General features: G+C 44.0%; 1 protein-coding gene and 1 long non-coding RNA gene across 2 annotated transcripts in view; one reads left to right on the forward strand and one right to left on the reverse strand.

Moving 5' to 3' along the window:
• The window catches only part of LOC146971400 (uncharacterized), a 204266-nt gene that overhangs the window by 170687 nt on the left and 10639 nt on the right, over positions 1-22940 (forward strand). The gene's annotated exons all lie outside the window — the stretch shown is intronic.
• On the reverse strand, positions 2431-15486 carry LOC146971403 (olfactory receptor 52K1-like). The gene is made up of 5 exons (XM_085803420.1): positions 15469-15486; positions 11435-11970; positions 9722-9756; positions 8580-8772; positions 2431-2662 (listed from the first exon to the last, which is right to left on the reverse strand). The coding sequence occupies exons 1-5, from the start codon at positions 15484-15486 to the stop codon at positions 2431-2433; spliced, it is 1014 nt and encodes a 337-aa protein (XP_085659546.1).

Here is a 22940-nt window from a genome sequence, read left to right on the forward strand (position 1 = left end):
GTGGTGTTTGTTCGGTAATTCGTTTTGTAGACTTGACATCAGATTAGTCAGGGCGGTTTTGGCAGCCCGGAGCCCCCACATTTGGTGGCTAACGCTACCAGTTAGCCGCTCACTAGAATGCTACTACGGGGTGAAACAGAAGTTGAAAACCGACTTCCGTTGTGGTGTGACGAAAATAAAGTGGTGGATATGATGACTTTGATATTTACTGTCGGTACCGTTTAAATACGCGACCACATAATGCGGATCACGGACATGCTAACGTTAGCTGCGGCAATTTAGCATGGGTCCGAACGGGGCTCTATCTCCGTTGTTACGCTGCGATACTTCACTACGGGGTCGATGCAGAATGTGGTTGGGGACACAATTCAAGTCTACAACGGTAGGGGAGAGCGGGGTAAGTAGTGCCAATTTTTACTTAATTGCCTTTAAAGCAAGGGGATTATAATAATGCCCCCAACTAATATATGTACATATAGTTTAGGATGTTGTGCATCCCTGGGAACAATCACTTTGAATCCTAAATAAACTGTTTCAGAAATATAGCTTTAGAAAAAAAAGTGGTTTTGTGGCACAACTTGCCCCCAGTGCAGGGTAAGTTGTGCCATTAGAGAGAATACACTGGGGTAAATTGTGCCATTGATAATTGAAGTAAAACAGATCATTTTAATGTCACAAATGATAATGCTATATAAAAGCAAGACATTCAATACAAAATTAAAGCCAGAAGCGGCGATGATCGGGCCCTCGCTTGTCCCCATGCAGTCGCGGAGGCCTGAGGCACGCTGGGGGCTGTGGCGCAAAGAAACGCAATGTTTTGTTCATCCACCAGGCTACGAGCACAACCAGACTGGGCAGGTGTGTTCAGGGGCGGTCCCTCATCACACATGTTACAGTAAGTTTCAAGCAAATCAGTGCCACTGCCATGTTTCTCCTATACACAGACAGCACTGCCACTGGCACAACTTAACCCAGGCCCTTTGGCACAAATTACCCCAAGCCCAGCATTTTGAGAAAAAAGGATTCCCCAGCTGTTTTGAGCTGGCATCATGCTAACTGTATAGACTCATGGTGTAGCTTAATAAAGCACTAAAACATGTGTGAACTGTTTTCAAAGTTATCTATAATTGTTCAAACACGGCAATCAAAAAACCTTGATCATAGAAATTTTACTTTGGAGGGCAAAAACTTGTTTTTTGAACATAAATGTGCTTTCCTCTCAAGCCATGTGTCTCCCTTCTTGATAGGATGAGTGAAATGGATGCCCCTTCAAAAATATGTGGTCACATGACCAACTTCTTCTATGGTTTTCTAGATAACAGGGGTGGAACTACTTGCCCCATGGCACAAATTACCCCACTCTCCCCTACTGTGTGTCGGGTGGCAGTGTGAGTACCTCAACGAGTACGTGCAGCTGCCCGTACAGGTAGAAAAACCACAACATTGCCGGCTTCCCGGATGTGGTGGCATGTGTCGCACACTTCAAAATAAAAGCGCCCAGCTGTTCCTGTGTACATTCTGCTCCGCACGCTGATTGGGTAGCCAAGTTGTTGTCGTCACTTAATGCGACTAGTAACCTGCTAGTAACCACTTACGCATAACTAGATACGGGATTGCATACACTGGCCTGGTGCAACCGAAATTAGTAAACAACTAGTTGCAAACTAGCTAGTAATTACTAAGGGTTTAGTAGTGGTTTAGTAATTACTAAATCCTGAATTTAGTAAAGAGATACGCCAAACTGGTGCAACCCCACCCTGGAGATCCAAAAAAGCGACTGGAACTTTTCTTCTGAAACTGCCAGCAAAGCTACAAATGACACTCTACACTCATGATTTTGGAAACAGTTTGTAGCCACACTTGTCTTCTGTCTCACAATGCCGTCAAAAATGCACAGAGACTCAGAGAATAATTTTAAAAAAAAATTTAAATGCAGCCTGGGTGCTCTCTCTCTGCCATCCACCCCAATGTATTTTTTTTTCCAGCAGAGGAGCAGGAGCTCAACTTTGTAATTCACTGGAATGGGCATTATACTTTGTTTGAATAATAATAATTAAATAATAATACATAATTAAATGCCACTTTAGAAATATGATATCATCCTGCTAATATCTTAGACAGGCAATCTCCACCTGCCCTGATAGTCTGTGGTTGTGCTGAAATGGATCAGTGACTTATTTAATGGCTTGCTATGTCTCTGCTCCCTGCATTACCATAATTGTGAATGTCATTTAAATGTAAATATAATCCTTTGAAGTCACATTTTGCTTTAAACATTTATTGAGGCCACATATTTACAAAGCACAGTATACAACTTAAAGCTATGATAGTATTTGATTGACTGTGGAAAGTGGATTTGATTCATCAATTCACTGTTAACTTTTTATATGACTTAGTTGAATCATTTACCAATAAGCAAACAATGATCGCTCACTTGATGGCAAACAGGCGTTTGGACTGAAACATTTCAGAAAAGAATTTCCGTATCTCTTTGGACTGCATGCCGTAAATTATGGGGTTGAGACATCCAGGCACAATAACAAATAGAATGGAAGAAAGTTTTCTGTAGTATGAGTACTGAGGGAAACGATGTAAAGCTATGATAATAAACCCACTAAAAAACATGATCAGATACAAAATAAGATGAGTGCTGCAAGTCTTTCTGTTTCATATTTTTTATTAATATGTATACAAGAATAACGAAGGCACTTACATGGTATATTGGTGTCAGCATTAAACATGTTTGTATACACCCTTGGATTTAGAATTGTGTTATGAGAACAATCAACAGTTACACAATTGAAACCAAATAAACTATACAATGTTAGATACTGAGATATAATCTATATAAAATGATTAGACTGACATGACAGAAGAAATACATAAATGATAATAAAAAAGAGAGGGGAAGAGAGAGAGAGAGAGAAAAAAAAAAAAGGGGGGAAAGAAAAGAAAGAGGGAGTGTGTGTGTGAGGGAGGGGGGTTACATCGATGCAAAAAAGTCCATAAACGGTTGCCATTTGTTGTAAAATTTGCTCAAGTTCCCCCTTCTTGAATATCTGATTTTCTCGATTTTCAAAAAGTACATAACCTCTGTAATCCATTGTGTACTGGAGGGAGCAGTTGTGGATTTCCAATTCAGAAGGAGGTGGCGTTTAGCAATGAGTGAGGTGAAGGCTACTACTTCCAATTCTTTAGTAGAATATAGGGTATAGTCATCCGGAAGACCAAAAATGCCAATGTGTGGTGAAATGTGAATAGTTCTTGAAAATATCTTAGACATGGTGTTGAAATAAATTTGCCAAAAGTTCGACAGAGCTGGGCAAGAGAAAAACATATGCGTAAGATTGCAAGGTGTGCCTCCACATCTGTCACAGACATCTACCACATCTGGGAAAATCTGTGCCAGCCTAGTCTTCGAATAATGGCATCTAAATACAACTTTAAACTGTATGAGGGTCAGGCGGGCACAAATAGAGATTTTGTGAATGACCTTCAGTGCAGATTCCCACCAGTCTTCATCAAAGACCAACCCCAACTCACGCTCCCAAGTCTCCCTTGTTTTGATGGGTAAATGGTCATCATAGGATTGGATAGAGCTGTAAACCTTTGAGATTAAAGACCTTTGTAAGGGATTAAATTGTAAGAGTTCACCCCATGGCTGCTTAGGTGGGAGGTGAGGGAAGTTGGTAAATAAGGATTTTGCACAATTCCTCACCTGGAAATATCTAAAGAGATGGGAGGGTGGAAGACTGAATTCAGTAACTAGATCTGCAAAAGAACAAAAAATCCCTACCCTATAAAAATCCTCAAAACATTTCAGTCCCTTATCATGCCATAAGGAGAAAGTGGGATCAGTGAATGTGGGTTTAAACACAGGATTTCTTAACAATGGGGTTAGAGCTGTGGGGGCAGTAAATTTAAACTGTTTCCTAAACTGAAACCATATCTTGAGTGTGGCGTTAACCACTGGGTTGCAGGTAAGGCCAGAGGGGTTAGCTGCTATCGGGCCGGTCAATAAAGCAGAGAGAGAGACTGGGGAGCATGCCTGTGCTTCCAGCTGATACCAGGGTACATCAATTGACTTGGACCAGAGTATAATTTTAGTTATGTTCACGGCCCAGTAGTAGAATTGAAAATTTGGTAAAGAGAGACCGCCGTAGAACTTACAATTCTGAAGTATTTTTTGTTTAACTCTAGGTGTTTTGCCATTCCACAAAAAATGACAAATGATTGAATCTACCGTTTTAAAAAAACTTTTTGGCAAAAATATAGGTAAACATTGAAAAAGAAATAAAAATTTTGGCAGGACACTCATCTTGACAGTATTTATTCTCCCAATCAAGGAGAGAGGGAGGGAACCCCATTTTTGAAAATCTGTCTTAATCTCGGCTAAAAGGGGAGAGAAATTTTCAGAATAAAGAGCTTGGAAGGACCTGGCTATGTTAACCCCAAGGTACCTAAATCCCGAAGTACTCAATTTGAAAGGAATGTCCGACTGGGAGAGCTGCATCGCTAGTTTATTAACAGGATAGCATTCACTCTTGGCGACATTAACTTTATACCCTGAAAACCGGCCAAATCTATTAAAGAATGAAACAATAGAGGGGCAGGCTCGTACTGGATCTGTGACATATAGTAACAGGTCGTCGGCGTATAATGACAATTTCAACTCTGTATGAGACCTGGTGATGCCATTAAAAGTAAGAGAGGTCCTCAAATACATAGACAAGGGTTCTATTGCAAGTGCAAACAGGAGAGGAGAAAGAGGGCAGCCCTGTCTGCAACCTCTATTTAGAAAAAAGTAGCCGGATTGGGTATTATTAGTCGTAATACTGGCACAGGGAAGCGTATAGAGAAGGCGTAACCATGAAATAAAACTTTCACCAAATCCAAACTTAGCCAAAACTGCAAATAGATAGTTCCACTCAACACGATCGAACGCCTTCTCAGCGTCGATCGCAATCACTACTTCAGGTGTGGCTCTTGTTTCTTTAGAGTAGATTATGTTTAACAAAGTACGAACATTATAATAGAGCTGACGCCCCTTTATAAAGCCTGTCTGTTCCTTAGAAATAATTGTCGGAAGGACCTTTTCAAGTCTGCGGGCCAAGGCCTTTGCAAGAATCTTTGTATCGACATTCATTAAAGAAATTGGCCTATAGGAGGTACATATATCTGCATCTTTGTCCTTTTTTAAAAGAACACTGATAGAAGCTTGTCTCAATGTAGGAGGGAGAGAGCCAAGTGATAAAGATTCAAGATAAACAGAGTGAAGTAATGGAGTAAGTTTGGCCTGAAAAGCTTTAAAAAATTCGACTGGGAGCCCGTCGGGTCCCGGGGCTTTATTATTTTGCATACTTTGTAAAGCTAAGTTTAATTCTTGAATGATCAGAGCAGAGTCTAATTGATTAACCAGTTCTGGGTTTATGGAAGGAAACTGAAGTTCGTCTAAAAACCTGTGCATATCAGTTGGATCTGATGAGAATTCAGACTTGTACAGGGATTCATAAAAAGATGAAAAGACAGAATTAATAACAACCGGGTCCTCCTGCAACGCTCCTGATCCGTCTTTAATGCGAGGTATTAGACGCGAGGCTGCTTGACGGCGCAATTGGTGAGCTAGTAATCTACCAGATTTGTCGCCATGTTCGTAGTATCTGGAACGAGAATGAAGCAACAGGCGCTCAGCCTCATTAGTTGTGATAAGATCTAGCTCCGTTTGTAAGACCACGCGCCTCCTTGAAAGATCGTCAGAAGGGGCGGTTGCGAGTTGCTGGTCTACTGATTCTAAATCAGATGAGAGCTTCTGAATGTTTGACATCCTTAATTTTCTTATGTGTGCAGAGTATGAAATTATCTGACCTCGCAGAAATGCTTTTAAAGATTCCCATAGCAGTGCTTTAGAGATAGGTTCCGAATCAGATTGGTTAAGAGCAATAAAATCCTCTATTGCACTTGTAATGAATTTATGAAATTTTTCATCTGATAGAAGTGAGGTATTGAATCGCCACTGGGTGGGATAGCGAGGTCCGGAGGAAATCTGAACATCTATGGACACCGGTGAATGATCTGAAACAATAATTGGGTGATACGAGACATTTGTCACTTTTGGCATAAGTTTAGCGTCTACAAAGAAATAGTCTATTCGAGAAAAGGTCTGATGCACATGCGAATAAAAAGAATATTGCCTACTCCTCGGATTCCGATGTCTCCAGGGGTCAACATAGCCATTGCTAGACATGAAATTGTAAAGAGCCTTAGCCATTAGTGATTGGGTTGAGCCAGGTTTAGAGCGGTCTAGTTGAGGATCAATAGCACAGTTCATGTCCCCTCCAAAAATCAAAAAACTGTCACTCAGAGAGGGCAGATTTTCAAACAACTTGTTCATAAAACAAGGATTATCAAAGTTTGGTGCGTAAACATTGACTAACAGGACAGGCACACGAAATAGAGTACCTAAAACTATCAGATATCTGCCATCTCTGTCGGAAATGATATTAGTCAGGGTAAATGAGACTGATTTACCGATCAAGATGGCCACCCCTCTGGCCTTCGAGTTGAAACTAGAATGGAATACCTCAGCAACCCAGGGACATTTCAGTCTGACTTGATCTTTGTTCCTCATGTGGGTTTCCTGCAAGAACACAATGTCAGGTTTCAGCCGCTTCAAATGGGAGAATACCCTACATCGCTTGACAGCACCCCCTAGACCTTTAATATTCCAACTGATGAATCTTACATTTGAGCCTGAAACATTAGCCATGTGGAAAGTGAGTTAAAATAGGAGGCAACCAGGTTCCCTACTCCACACTTCAGGGGCAAGGGGGGGAGGAAAGAGAAAGGGAGGAAAAGGGAAAGAAAAAAAGAAAAAGAAAAAAACAAAACAAAACAAAACAAAAAACACACACACAGAGCTAACTTATCAAACTCACCCCAGAACCCACACCCTCCCCCCACAGCACCTACCACTATCCCATCCCTAAACGATAGGATACCAGTGCTAACTCCACAAGGAGTCATGAACAAAACAAATAAACTCCAAGCTTTGGACCAAACAGACATCTTCACCTCGCTCCAACTTAGCTGGAGCTCCTGGAAACATTGGGAAGATAAAAAATATGTAGCAAAAGACAGGGCCTAAATATTAAACAACACAAGGCTCAGAACCATCTAAGGAATCTGCACATAAGTACATAAGCATAGTGACTGCTTATTAGAACAGCAGGAGTTATGGTGCCATTTATGTCAAAATTAACTAAACATGTCAACAGTAATGGTATATTACTCAAAGCTGTTTAGTAGATCATGCTGTAGATCAAGAACCGTTTCAGCTTTATGAAAAAATAAATAAATAAATAAATAATAGCAATCAAATAAGCATAATAATAATGCTAATAATAATAACAACATAACTGTAATGGCACCTACACTCAAACTTGTGTTTTAATAACTATGCTGTAACAAACCCAAGTTTACTTGAGTGTTTTCACAAAGGCAGCGGCATCCTTCGGTGATGTAAATTCCCTTGTGACATCCCCTCTGGTGATCCGGAGACGCGCCGGGTGCAGCAGCCCAAATCTTATGTCGGGAATGTCCCTGAGCTGGCGTCGGATGTCATTGAAGGCTGCACGGGCTTTGGCTGTGCGTGCAGTGAGATCCGGGAAAATGGAGATAGTTGAATCCTTCACCTTGATCTGCCGCTGGGTTCTAGCACGTCGTAGGATGTCGGCGCAGTCTGCATAGTAGTGTAAACGTGCTATTATGGGACGAGGGCGTTCGCCGGGTTTCGGCTTGGGCTGTAGGGATCGATGCGCCCGGTCCACCACTGGCTCTTTTCCCAAGCCGAGAGCATCCTTCAGCAGGATGGAAACTGTGGTCGCGTCAACCGCGCCGTGCTCCTCGGGTAGACCTATTATCCTGATGTTGTTACGGCGAGATCTCGCCTCCAGATCTTCACATCTGCTGTCGAGAGTAACAAGTTGGGCCGAAAGTTTGTCCACTTTACTTTGAAGTGAAACCACATCGTCAGTGCATGTCGACAGCGAGCCCTCCATGTCGGTCACAGTTACCTTTAGCACATCCACCTCCGTCCGGATAGCCGCCATGTTAGCATTTAGCTCCATTTTCACACTCTGTAGCTCGGACTTTATCTGAGTGAAGTTATTTGTCATTGCCGTCTCCAATTCTGTCTTAAAAATGCCTACCACCTCATTTCGAAGAGCGGCGAGGAGTTCAGCCTTAAAGTCCGGAGAGGCCAGGCTCGAGACGGCGGCGGTTTTCTCTGGAGTGGGGGGGTTAGCAGGCGCACTCCGCGGCGGGGTGGCCCCACTACTCCCCGGGGAGGCTGCAGCCTGGGGGGTAGGCCTCGCTTGCGTAGCCGCCGGGATGTTCGTATTTTTCTTTGGAGGCATAACGGGCTGTAATAAAGTCACAACGAGCTTGCGGAGTCAAAATGTTGAAACAGAGAGTACACAAAAGGCCCTATATGATCATTTAAAAGAGTTTCACAGGAGCTCCCTCAGACACGTCTTACTCCATTAGTCGCTAAACCGGAAGTCCGAGTGCTGCAAGTCTTTAATGCTTTACTGTTCAGAGACTTGTTCTTACTAGTTAGACAGACCACAGTTATCTTAGTATAAGTGAGAACCATGCTGCCTATAGAGGATGTTAAAAAGACCACACTGTAAATGAGGCCATAGACATTATTAATAAACACACTCTCACAGGAGAGTTTGAAAAGAGAAGCATTGTCACAGTAAGGATTCTTAACTCATTGAGTGCCGCGCTCCTTTCCAAAGTTTTAGTCAAGTGTACCGGCAATTTAGACCATTTTTGACTTTTTATGTAGAGCCATAGTGTATTCTATATTATTGCCACCAACACATACTGTAGCTCAATTGAAAGGTTTAACTTTATGCTTCAAATGACCACAAACCGTTTGTTTCTACGTGCCTCCGTTCCTGAGAAAAGTCAAGCTAAACATGGCTGGGTTTCACCAAAATCTCTCCTTTTTTTCTAGAAAAGGAGATAGAGCGTCTTTTATGAAAGGTGCTCTGTTTGTGCCTGTCGCTCTTCTGACACTCGCATTTCTGGATCAAAGGGCTCGTGTAAGATAAATATACATAAGATTGTTGTTCTATTCACAAATCCACCATCGGGGGCGGGGGGGGCGCCACTAAACAACAATAACACAGACGCACCGTGCCGTGTCACAGCCTCTCGCCGCGGAACGTGAGGGTCTGTCGGCCACAGCGGCTCGGGAACACCGGTCCCACCGGTGGTCGCGGTCCGTCTGTGGTACGGGTCGGTGCCGGCGGTCTGCTTTGGCCCAGAGACCATCAGATTTTACCGCGGGAGGACACGGTGTTGCTCCAGATGAAGACCAGGCGGGACTGTGGGCTGAGAGCTTCCTGTTTCAGCTCCGAGCTGCTGCAGCCTCGCGGGTGAGAGCGGAGCAGCTGCGCTGCATCTGCATGCAGAACTCCGTTTGCAGAAGCCGAGTTATGATAAAAACTTCCAGATCATGAGCTGTCATGTGACTTTGATCGTCATCTATTTCAGTTCTCCTCAGTTCTCCTCGTCGTAGAGTCCCCAAATTTACATATAATGTGTATTAAAGTGTCTATTTTCATAATTTAAAAAAAAGCAAAAAACGAAAAATTTCGTTTTTGGCACTCAACGCATGGGAACGAAAAACGAGAAATTACGTGGTTGGCACTCAATGAGTTAATCAGAGTCCTGCATCGGTTCAGTCTTATGCAGGGGTGGAGCAGTGATTTTAAATGTGGGGGTGTTCCAAAGAACGGAAATTGAATTTCAATTTGAATCACAAAATGCAATTTTTAATCACTATCACGTAGTTATCACGGTGGATTTACCTATGCTACGACGTTCCTGAAAAAAACTCTGCACTTCATGGCTGGATTGAAAACTCTCTCGAAAAGATATAATTGACCTGAGCCCACCTTAGATCGCCAAAAGAGTAAGCTTCCAATCAGGGTCCAAAACTAACTTTTTCAGGCTGGTAAGTGAATTTTTTCTACCAGCCAGGCAGATAATTTACCAGCCAACCAAGTAAAAATTGCGTTTAAGTGCTGTATATTGCTATCAGTAGGCCTATTATTTAACGTGTCATTTGGGTCTTATATGTGATTCTCAATCAATAGTAGTATGCACTAATACTAGCAATTAGGGGTGTGCAAAGCATCCGTAATTTGTAGGCTATTTGTTGAGGGGGGGGAAGTATTTCTATTTGTATTTGTGTTCGAGTAAAATTCAAAATAGGTGTAAAAATCCATTTTTTTAAAGATACACTTCTAATTCTAATCCATTATGAATCCCTCCACCACCTGCTGAACAGACAGAATATAAACAAATGAACTATCATTAGGCTACTTCAAAAAATCTCTCTCTCTCTTACAGTTGTTTAGGATTGTGTGTGGTGTTTTTAATCATATTTTTTAATAATATTTTTATATATATATGATAATTAGTTTAAAAAAATATTTTTATCAGTAATTTCTTTTTTTCAATTACTAGACATTTAAGGCGACCCCATCTGAATTCCAGGCGACCCCACATGGGGTCCTGATCCCAAGGTTGAAAAACACTGCTGTCTTTCCTGTCTGCTCTCTAAAAAAGAGTGTGTGTGTGTGTGTGTGGGGGGGGGGGATGTGTTGATTCTCTCTCTCTCACAGAGAGCACACAAACAAACAGGCGCGCGCGCACACATGTTGTCAGCGGTGAGGTCCGACCAGAGCGATTGACGTGTGTCCAACCAACCCAATCACACGCGTGGGTTCAGAGTCCGGATCGAGAATTAAAAGTTGGACCGCGCTGGTCCGTGCTTCAGCACCCGTGTGTCGGGTCGCGTCTGGTTTTAATTAATACGGGGATAAACAGTCAGCGCCGCGGTCACCGGAGCTGATCACTGCCCAAAGCAATGAGAGCATTTTTTTTTTTTACCTCCGCTGACAGAGATGGTGTTGATTTGAGGGGGCGTAGAGCCGGTTTCCTCTGCATTCACTCACCGGTACAAACTTGAGTTGAAAAAGATGCCTCTTCCTTTTTAGCATCTCTGCCTCCCCCTTCTTTCTCGTCTCTTTTCAATATTGTTCACTTTCAGTCACCGGTGAGTGACAGAAGCTCCGACTGGCACGTAACCAAAGTCCGTCTCTGTGACTTCAAATTTCCCGGGCCGGCGGCCGGGTCGCGGACAGCGGTCTGTGATTGGGTGAATGCCCGTTCAATTCGACCACTGCCTTTTCATGCAGCGTAAGGAGGCTGAGGCTGAGGTGCGCTCCATTTTTGTATGCTGGTGCACAGCGAGGGGTGGGCACACGGGTTTACCATTGGAAAATGTGGGGGGGATGAAATTCTTTTGCTATAAAAGTGGGGGTGTCGAAACACCCCCATCCCCCACGGGTGCGACGCCCATGGTCTTATGGTCAGACCCAGCAGAATCCCGACCAGAACAAAGGCCACTCCCCAGGCAGAAACCGTCAGCTTGATCACCATCTTGTTGGTCATTATGGAGGCATAACGCAGGGGATTGCAGATGGCCACATATCTGTCAAAAGCCATAATCATAAGCACAGTGTGAGCGGTGGCACCAATCAAATGTGATGTAAAAGCCTGGACCACACATTCATAGTAAGTGATGAGACGTTCAGAAGGAAGACGCAGCATGTCTGCAAGCACACAAGGCAGAATACGAGTGCTGCCAATGATGTCACTGACAGACAGGTTGCAAAAAAGCAGATACATGGGCTGGTGAAGGTTCTTGTCAATGAAAATAACTACTAAAATGCTCACATTTGCAACCATTATAAACAAGTAGGAGAAAAGAAGGAAGAAAAATGCTGTGTAGAGGGACTCCTCTAAGACAACCAAACCCTCCAGCTGGAGAATTGGGCTGTTTAGGGTGTAGTTTTCCATCAACCTGAAGGAACAGAACAATGAATATAACTGATAATGTCTTTGTAATCTCAGATTTGATCTCAGAAACAATTGAAGCTGCAGAAGTGTACGTTTTTTAGGTAGGCATAGGGTAATTTCATGAAAACCGTTGCCTGCAAATCAGTTACACATCATCAAAGTGTCTCTTCTTTCTTTCCTTCACTTACTTGTGTCTCCCCTGTCACACCTGCATCTGTCATGGTGTCCTCTGTAAGAAGCTTATTATGATTCTATCATGGGGGAAATTAGTTCTCATTGCTTCAGACAAATATGTGATGCAACATGACATAATCATGATGTTCCAATTGAAATGCAAAGTCTAAACAGTAATCCTTGCTTTTCCAAACAGCATTCTTTTTAAAACTAGATTTCTGTCCATTTTGCCATGATTAACTATCACAGTGGACACACACGGGATGGGGGGGTGGGGGGGGGGGTTGGTAATGACCAAGGAGGAGGAGGCCAGGTCACAACAGGTCACAAAAGGCAAAGATCACTGCCATTGCTCCGCCACCAGGTGATGCACAGAGGTTACAGGAAAAAAAAAAACCATCAGTGACTGGATTAGTTGACCGCAGAGCCGGCCCTCCCTATAAGCGAACTAAGCAGCTGCTTAGGGCCCCGCAGCCACTAGGGGCCCCCCAAACTTTGCTCAATCATTTGTCTAACCGTCTCTGACAACGGCAACGTGTAACCCTTGACCCAACTGGCAACAATGACCGTGACACGCATACGTAAACGGTAAACGTAACGCAGACTGTGGCTGTTGTCCGGTAACGAGCGCACACCACCCCTTACCCCCCTCTCCCCCCTGGCCCCCTCAAGGTGATTAGCTTTTGGACAGCGACAATGTCCAAAAGGATATATCCGTCAGGTGCGGAAAATAGGAAAAAGAAGGTCGAGGATGAAAAAAAAACAAGGACAAGGTAAGGCTAATTAATGTTATGTTTACCAGATGTACGTTTAGCCGAAAAACATGTCGGTGCTTGTGTTAGCTCACTTAGCTGGCTAGCTGCTACATGTACCAGCCTGCTGCAGTTCACATGTCCTGGCTGATTTTAAGGTCTGTTTACAGTGAAAAGAAAACAGCTGTTTTCCTGTGAGGGGATAAAAGATCAATCACCCATTTATGCCACTCCTATAAATTCTGTAATATTCGCCTATCCAAGGCGTACCCAAAGTAAATTGAATGCTGTTCTTGAACTGTTTGGAGAATATGGATGGGCTTGGTCTCTTTTGAAAGGTATCACTCTGAAGTTTTTCCCCAAACTGAAATAATCACTATAAGTGCTACTATCATTGAGTAATCTAAGTGGGAGCACACTGAATTAGAATGTTTTTATTCTCGCCTGAATTTTTTTGTTGCAATCAGATGCCTGAAGATGAGTGTAGCTGATAATTTTAGCTGGAAAACACAATGGGACTACAGCATGAAGCCTTACCTGGCCCCAGTTCAAATTTGATAACAATCCTGCTAAAAATGAGTATTTTACACATGTTTTTCTAAGTGTATATCTAGGCGTTTTCCTAAAGTTGCCATTGAGAAACAATACATGCGCCAAAGTGCAGCTTTTGCAAAGTTACGCATGAAGATGGCAGTGCTGCCTTTTCCCAGGGACAGTGAATGCAGCACATCGTTCGTTTCGTAATCTCATTGGCTATTCAATGCTACAGTTTCCATCGGGATCGGTTTCTATTGGCTGAAGCCATTCAGCGCTGTCGGAGGGGATGTTCCTCATACAGACACAGCCACTCATTCGCTATTGCAGGCGGCAGCCGGGGACAGGGAGCTTGTGATTGGTCGAGTGAGCTGTCAATCGAAAGGTCAGAGGGCAGCGCCATTTTGTAAAGTGAAATAAACATTGTTTTCATGTAAACGCCGGATTTATGAGGAGAAATAAACGGATTTACTGGATATACAATGCGTAATTTCATAAGATGCAGCAGCGGGATGAGGTTATCTACCGGTACAACCGTGTGTTTTGGACTAAATACTTTACTGGATTGGATTTACTGGACTTTTCTGAATGTAACGACACCAAGTTTGTGGGGAAACCCTGTGATCCTGAGCCTGCCCTGACACAAATCGTGAGTTATATCGGCTTTTTACGAACTTTGTTAGCATGTTTATAGTCTGATTCGAGTGTTGCTGTGATGATTATATTTAGGAATGGTCGGCATATCTTTAATCACAAGAGTTTTAGCTTTCCAACGATATGTGGCATGACTATTTCAAGTGACTGGTGACATCCTCTATGACACCTCCCTGTTTAAAACCGCCCCGGGGGCCCGCCGGCGGGCCGTCGGAATGGCAACGGGTTAATGGCTGATTAGATATGTCATGTTGCCACATCCTCATTTCCCTGTGGCTGGTTCCAGTCATACAGTTGGTAAGTTTCTTGTTTGTTGCCACAATATGTTTATCTCTGTTGGAAAATTAAATTGTGTGTACACAAGTGGCTAAAAAAATTCTACTAATCTTCTCCACAGCTCCAATGGTTACTGCTGATGCTGCTGACCAACCAACATCCTCTATCTTCTTCTCAACTGAAGTTTTGTTTTAAGGGCTCTAGAATTTAGCTGTACAGATAATTTAAAGAAAATAAATCTGTTCAAACTATAATCTTTTGTAGAATCTTTTATCTTTCTGCTACATCAAAAGTAGTGATTTAATACTGCAGGTTTGGAGCCACCTATTGCCATTCACAATACAGGGCTCTCAAGTTTTGAAGTGAGTTCAGAGTGAGATTTTACCAGCAGCAGCGGGGATTTGGTTGAAGTGGGGATGGATGTCTGACAAATGACGCATAAATTCATTAAAACAAAAATATTTGTGATTTATGACTGGAATAAGTTAACCAGGGGCGTCATGCAACCCAAAAATTGGAGGGGGCGCAGTGAATGTGAATGTGCTATCGCGCGCGCAGCCCGCACAAAATTTTTTGGAGGATGCCCTCAAATCACTTATTTTGGGCACTTATACAGGACTCTACTCTAGTATTTGTTAGTTTATTTTTAGAGCACAGCACAATGAGGCCTAACACGTTATTTAACCTTTAAATAATGTTGAGGGTCCAATGTGACCCATTTTTACATTTAGGAACAAAAACACCCTAAACATTTTTCCTCTGTTGAACTTGTTCTTGACCAACATAATATTTGATACAGATTAAATGGTCTTTCCTGCCACTAAACTATGATGATTACTGTATTTAACTACTTAAATCACAGTAGCTAAACTGATTTGTTGAACTCAGTCTGATGTAAACATTAATACAACTCAGTAACCAATCACACAGGCAGCTCCATGTTGTCCCTGTGTGATGTCCAGGGACAGGTCAGGACAGTCTGAAGACAGACAGCTCTGAGGTTGAAGTCTATAATAATGAGATGAGATGAGAGACACCTATGACTGTGACAGGTCTGTTCTACGCTATGGTTCTTCATGTTGTATTAGTTGTGAATTCTGCATCCGTTCCCTGATTAATGCGATCGAGTGTCAATGACAAGAGCTCTCTGAAGCATCTATCTGTCTAATTCCATCTATCACTCCATCTCACTCTCTCTTCCCTCTCATCCCCTTCTAATCCAGCCAACACTTCTCTCTGCAGGACAGAACAATTAATGTGCCCTCTCATTTACTCGCTCTCTTACCCTTATGTTTTCATTTTTTCCTTTATATTCCTCTTCAAACAGCATTGCTTCTCTTGCATCGCTCGTGCGTCAAAATTTACTACCTTATGTGAGAAAACTATGTGTAGTGTGTGTGTGTGTGTGTGTGTGTGCGTGCGTGCATGTAAGAGGGACCCCATGCTGTGTGTGTAATTTCTTGTTTGTACATGGTTCCAAACATCTTTGACCACTGCAGATCAGGGGAGAGATATATAGAAAGACAGAGCGGTTGAACAAGACAGGAAAAGATTGAGAGAAAAGGAAAGAGAGGGGGGAGATAGGAAAAACAGGATGATAACAAAAGCAGCTCGGATTTCACAGACGCATATTTCATCAATCATGTGAATAAGTCGTGGTGATTATGCATGGCGGTGGCAGGCCGAGGGGGGGCTGATTACCATACACCATAAAGGCTGCTTTCTTATCTCACACACACTGATTAGTTTCTGTCTGCAGCCTCTCACTCCTCGCTCTTTCTTTCTCACACACACACACACACAGGCAGTCATGGGGTGTGTCCATCTCTGGCATACACACACATGCAAACACAAGCACGCACACACACGCGCACACTCATATATGCATAGACATAATACTGTTAAAATCATAGGTAAATTGGTGGCAGCAGGCAAACCCCAAGAGCCAGATGAGAAAAGTTCACTGTGCCTCCCACTGCGAGCTGGTTTTTACTTATCAGGAGTCAGAACAATCTGGGAGAACGGAACGCTCCTTAAAAAAGGCTACATGAGAGGTTTGAATAGAACAAATGACTACGTATGAGTATGTTTTGCAAGCAATTTAACTGAACACTGCTAGAAGTACTAATGCTGCCACCGCTTTTTTTTTTTTCAATCAATCAATCAATCAATCAATCAATCAATCAATCAATCAATCAATCAATCAATCAATCAATCAATCAATCTTTATTTATAGAGCACCTTTCATACATGGAAATGCAACACAAAGTGCTTTACACACATAGAAAAACAATGTTGTAGTGAAAGTTTTGTTCTGTCTTTCCAATTGAGTAGGATTGTTTTTTAGGCCATGGTTGTGGAGATGAGGTTGAATGGTTGATGATGTTTTGGAGTTGGTAAAGGAGAGAGCTCACCAAGCAAGGCTATGGTGGGGTGGAGTGCCACCGCTTTTGAGATTTTGAAATTTGCGGTTAAATTCCTTTTGAATTTCTACTAAATATTTTAATGCCCATTTTTGACACCATAAAATCCACCATAAAAAGACAGTTGTTTTATATTTTAGGTCCTAAGAGAAGCATGGTCTTTAATAAATCTTTTACACCTTTGTAACTGTCTATGGATATGCTCATTCATCCAGGTCATCGTTCTTTTCTGGGCAAATTGAATCGTAGGCAACTGGACTTGTATTTGTCTGGGAAGACGTTTCGCCTCTTATCCAAGGGGCTTCATCAGTTCGTATGCAACAAGTCTCACTAGTCCGCACTAGTTGGACCTTTGTAACTGTTATTCATATCAACAATTACTGAATGATGTCTACTTTACTTATTTTTGTTGTTGTTGTACTGAGCAGTCACCATAAACCTATGTACAAATTGTCTTATTACTTCACTCTTGACCTGATTCATTGTAGACCAGGTGCTGCAGGTCTTTTCCCCAGAACTGTGGCCTTTACATGATGCAGAACAAGAGAGAGAGTATGAGACAGGAGGAGCATAAGGAGGTGAGGCTGGAGCAAAATTAGCTACGTATGAAAGGCCTCGCTTTGTGTCTCAACCAGGGAATTAGAAATTACTCATTTCTCTTCTGCTCCCCTCTCTCTCTCCCTCACTCTGATATATAATGTAAACTAATTTGGTAACCAGGCTGGAGCTGCGTTGCGCTGTCTGAGTGCCTGCATGTGAGAAGTGCGCCTGGGACGCATTAGGCCCTCCTGACAGGGGCCTGGGTGAAATAAGTGAAATTAATGGAGCTCCTTTCATGTCGGACAAGGCCGCGGCACCCCTTTCACGCCGCGTACAGTCACAGAAAAGTCAATACTTTTTTATTACTCCTCGCTTGCCCTACATTCCCCGCTACAAGTGCTCTGCTCACTAATTGGTTTCAGTTTGCAGAGAAAGAGAGAGAGAGGGAGAGGACTCCATCCCAAAGAACACTAAAGCAAATAAATCAATCTCATATTTTTTCTCCCCGCTGTCTTTTTTCATTGAGTAACATCATGGCAGAGAGAGGGAGACATGAGAGAGAGAAATAGAGGGGAGAGGGAGAGGGTAAATGGTTGGTTAGAGCACGCTTGGTCCCCAGGGAGCATAATGATATCTAGGAGCCTGTTAATGGAGACGAGTGGTTAAAGTGGTCTGGGGCCCTGGCCAGGTCACCCCTGGGGGTTTCTAACCAGCAACTCCACTTCAGTTGGCTGCTTGGCCACATGTCAGCTGATCAGCTGCAGCAGATGAAACTGCTGTTCTCAGCTCCACCGCGACGATACTGTAAACCGGCGCGGATCCGGTGTGTTTATCAAAGCTTGGTCACCGTGCTGAGGCACCAGCTCGGTTTGAGCTGCATTCATGAAGTTAAGAGGCTGCTTTCAAACTCTTCAGGCAGTGATCAGTGTTGGCGGCTTTTCGACTTGTTACTCACTGGTCGCCGATGGTACAGGCTGAGGCCAGTAGCCTACAACAGGTAACAGTGTTGTTGTCTCTTTTCACCTCTCTCGTGTGATCAGTGCACCCTCAAATCTGTTCCACTGTTAAAGCGGTGCAACTTGATGGACGTCACCGTGGTAATTTAAATGCGTGAGAAATACAATGTGTGGCGTGTGAGCATGTGAACGGGTGGGAATGCGTGTGTCACACGCCAAATGCGTGAGACTTGAGAGCCCTGACAATATCAACATTAACATTCAGACAAAAACAAAGTAGAAGAAAAAATGACAAGTGCAATTAGACAGCTTTAAGTGTTTCAGTGACTCTAATTAGTAATAAAATATCTGCTTGCCATCATGTTGATAGAGGTACAATAAAATATGCAAGGGTTGCATACGGTAGCTGGTTTTATGAATATTTGATGGTACATATATACACTGTGAAGCAGGGCCCCCAATTTTATCCTGCTTAGGCCCCCCAGATGTACAGGGCCGGCCCTGGCTGACCGGAACCATCAATGTGTTCACTCGCAGGCACTTTCAAGTTTTTTGAACATTGAACACCCTCTCTCAGGCAACCCAGCTGAGGTTGAACAATCCTCAATTTGTCCCCAAGCAGCACTCTCACATAGATAGATCCACTCTATTGATCCAGAACCATCTAGAGGCTTTCTCAACAGTGACAATTATATGAATATATGTGCTCTCCTGGAAAAAGTGTGTGACCACTTAGTCGAGTTGCCTGTTTACGGTAAACTGAAGCTGACGCTGAGCCGTCAAAAATGTAATCCCGGGCTAGATCGCATTGTGTGTGTTTACCTTCACAATGAGATATTTACATAAGAGAGATAATAAGCTATATTGCTTATTATATATATCATAACATCATAGCTGAGCCTTATTGAATGACACCCTGCATTGAATAGTCATAGTTTCATCTATCTAGATGGGTAGCAAACTACATTAAAGCAGAAGTAAGTGATCCGGTCATTTTAGCTAACTTCTTGCAGACGCACCAGAAGTCCTGGTATGACAAGGCAGCCAGGCAGAGGAGCCTTCAACCAGGTCAGAAGGTTCTGCTTCTTCTGCCCACCACAGAGAACAAGCTGCTTGCCAGGTGGCAGGGGCCCTACAAGTAGGGATGGGAATCGAAAACCGGTTCCGACTTGGATCAATTCTTGGGATCATGTGCGTGTCTGCTTAACGATTCTGCTTATCGATTCCGTTTTTTTTTTTGCAAATCCGCGAGTTCATGAACCAAACAACACATGCTGTGTTTGGGTCAGAACGAAGCAAACACATCGTTGAGGCAGAAGCCTCAGTCTGGGGGTTGAGTGATGTGACAGCATCGCCTGTAGCACCTATGGCACACACACACACACACACACACACACACACACACACCTGTGTGTGTAACCCGGCCGACACTGTGTAGTGTGGACACGTGGGCTGCTCTCACGTCAAGAGTTGATGTCGCTGTTACTGTATTGGACTCTTGGACTCACAGCTGAAAATGTAGAGAAGCTTTTTTTCATCAAAAAGAACCTTCCTGTCATTTACGCAAAATAAGTTGGACAGAAGTTGTGATGACATGTTGATCACTAGAGATACTCAGCCACAGTTTTATGTTGGTTCTTGAATTAATATGTTGTCTAAGTTTTGAAGTGAAATATGTGGCAAAGCTGTGTTACGACTGCCGTCGTTTGGCCTGGGTGATTATAAGGGTGCATATGTATTTCTGCCGTCGCTGGCTTGGTGTGTATTGGTGTGTAGTGGGTATGTGTGTAGGTGTGCCTGCGTGTGTGTTTGTCTTTGCAGCTCCTTAGTCGGGTGGCCAGACTCCTCCCCCTCCGGTCCCGATTGGTGCTTTTGAGCTGGCTGAGGATTGGTGCGGCGCTTCTGAGCTGGCGGGTGATTGGTGCGGCATCTGAGAGCGGGCCTGGGTCCTGGCATAAAAACCCCGAGTGGCAGTCGGCAGCTGGGCCAGAGCGAGGCAGACCACGCGTTCCTCCCCCTCACCCAACCAGCCACCTTTAGTTTTTGTTGTGTTCTCCCGTAGGGGTGGACTGCCATTTGAGTTATCCAGTTTTCTCCTGTTTTTGGTTAAGTCAGGGAGGTCAGCCTGTGTTCTGTTGTTTTTGGTTTCCTTTGCAGGTTAGTTTGTCCCTCTGAGTTAGATCCTCTTTTGTTTGTTATTTTGGCCTAGGTCCACCCCGAAGTTACTGAGCACTGTCATTATTTAATTATCGTTTAATCTGTACCAATAAATATTGGTTTATTTACTTCTGGCTCTGTGGCTGCTTGAGTTTTGGGGAGAGAATGTCACGTTTTCATGTTGCTCCTCAGATACCCCTAGCTGGGGCGTAACATGAATTGGGGGCTCATCCGACTTCTCCTCACGTGTTTGTCCGTCGGTAAGTAATCGGTGAGTATTTAGTAGGTCTTCTGGTTGGCAGTTCTCTTTGTGTGGGGGGGAATCATGGAGTTCGTGAAGAGTCCTTCCTGGGAGGGATTAGAGCAGTGTGGGAAAGCAGATTTGTTAATTATGGCCAGTTTCTATGATGTTGCTGTGTCTTATGCGGCAGGGGAAGCAGAATTGAGACGTGTGTTAAGTGAAAAACTGGTGGCAATGGGGGTGTTACCTGCTCGTGGTGCTTCTGGTGATTCTAGTGCGGAGGAGAAAAAGGGTGCAGCTGTAGCGGCCCCTGCAGTGGTGGCTTCGCCGGGGGCTGAGGCGAGAGCAGCGGAGGCTGCTGGCGTCCTCGCCGCCGAAGCGGAGTTGGCCTCTAGTTCCCTCGTGGGCGGTGTGTCCACAGAGGAGCTCCGCTTAGCCCTCAGAATAAAAGAGGTTGAAACCAGAAATAAAGAGCTTGAGGTGCAGGCCATGCGTCTCCGTGTGAGAGCTCTGGAGCTAGAACAAAGCGCGCCTGCTGCAGTATCCACCCCCCGACCTGATCACACGTTCTCTGCTCCCGCTGTACACGCGTTTGATATCAGTAAACACATAGCACTGGTCCCCCCGTTTCGTGAGTCAGAGGTGGACTCTTATTTCAGCGCTTTTGAGCGGATCGCAGCGGCATTAAATTGGCCTAAGGAGTTTTGGTCTCTCCTGCTGCAGTGTAAACTTGTGGGGAAAGCCCAAGAGGTCTGTGCAAGCTTAACGATAAATCAGAGTTTAGACTATGAGTTGTTAAAAAAGACCGTGTTGCAGGCTTATGAACTGGTGCCTGAAGCCTATCGACAAAAATTCAGAAATAGTGAGAAAACTGCCAATCAGACACACGTTGAGTTTGCGCGTGAGAAGAGCGTTTTGTTTGACAAATGGTGTCATGCGTGTAATGTTGCCACATTGGCTGATTTAAGGGAATTAATGTTGCTGGAGGAATTTAAAAAGTGCCTCCCGGAGCGAATTGTTGTGTATTTGAATGAACAGAAAGTGGTGTCACTCACGAACGCAGCGGTGCTGGCAGATGAGTTTATTTTGACTCATAAAAGTGTCTTCACTGGGCCAATCCGCAATCTAAATTTTCCGCCTGATCGAAGACCGAGATCTCCGCCCGGCCGGAGACCTAGGTCCCCCAAATTTGTGCGGAACAGTGGACCGGTCCCCGCTGCCGGGGAGAATCGTGAATGTTATTACTGTCATGAGTCGGGTCATTTGGTTGCAGGGTGTCCTGTCCTTAGACGGAAGGGATACGCGAAACCTCATAAAGGTCCTGCCGGTGTGGGTTTTATTAAGACCGTGTCCGCACCTGAAAAATGTCCTGACGCAGCCATAAAGCCGGTTATGCATGGCGAAGTGGACCCCCGCTTCAGACCATTCATTTCCCACGGCTTCGTTTCATTGTCCGGGGAGGCGGGAGAAAAAAAAATGCCGGTGACAATTCTCCGTGATACTGCTGCTTATCACTCATTTATGTTGGATAATGTGCTGCCTCTGTCGTCAGAAACGTCATGCAATTCCGATTTGTTAGTGTGGGGAATAAAAATGAGTGTGTTAAAAGCGCCGTTGCACACCGTGCATTTGTGCTCGCCGTTAGTTACGGGTCGCGTAAAGGTAGCTGTGCGTCCGTCGTTTCCTATCGAGGGAGTTTCGTTCATTCTGGGGAATGATTTGGCCGGTGGGGTTGTGTTTCCTCCACCCGAGGTTGTCGATGTACCTGTGTCTGCCTCCTCTGTGTCTACTGTGTTTCCTGCGTGTGCCATTACGCGCGCGCAGGCTCGTAAGATGGGTGAAGCCACTGACCTGTCTGATTCATTTATGGCTACCTTAGAGGAAAATGTGTCGCATGCTTGTATTAAAAGTGAGGAATCGAATGATGTGGGTGTTTCTGAACCGTGTGTTAAGTCTGAACTGAGTTTGGATGTAACTAGAGACGCGTTGGTGTCTGCGCAGAGAAAAGACCCGTCTCTAGCTCATTGTGTGTCTTCTGCCGGTACAAAAGATGAATGTCAACCTGTTTCTTTTTTCTTTGATGATGGGGTGTTAATGAGACGCTGGAACCCAGACTCGTCTGCAGTAAATGCGGTGAGTCAAGTCGTCGTCCCAGGCGAATTTCGGCCTCAAATTCTCAGCCTTGCGCACGATTCCAGTTTTGCTGGACATTTGGGTATTGCAAAAACTTATGATCGGGTGCTGCGTCATTTTTTTTGGCCGGGGTTAAAAGCTGATGTAACGAAATATTGCC

The sequence above is a fragment of the Trachurus japonicus genome, chromosome 16 (assembly GCF_045865225.1).
Source record: "Trachurus japonicus isolate A0001 chromosome 16, Traja_1.0".
Lineage (NCBI taxonomy): Eukaryota > Metazoa > Chordata > Actinopteri > Carangiformes > Carangidae > Trachurus > Trachurus japonicus.

Coding starts and splice junctions, on each gene's coding strand:
- LOC146971403 (XM_085803420.1), bottom strand. Junction 9,757..11,434: donor CTGACCATAAGACCATGGGC/GTCGCACCCGTG, acceptor CCCCTGCATAAG/ACTGAACCGATGCAGGACTC. Junction 8,773..9,721: donor GACTCTGATTAACTCATTGA/GTGCCAACCACG, acceptor GCACTCAATGAG/TTAAGAATCCTTACTGTGAC.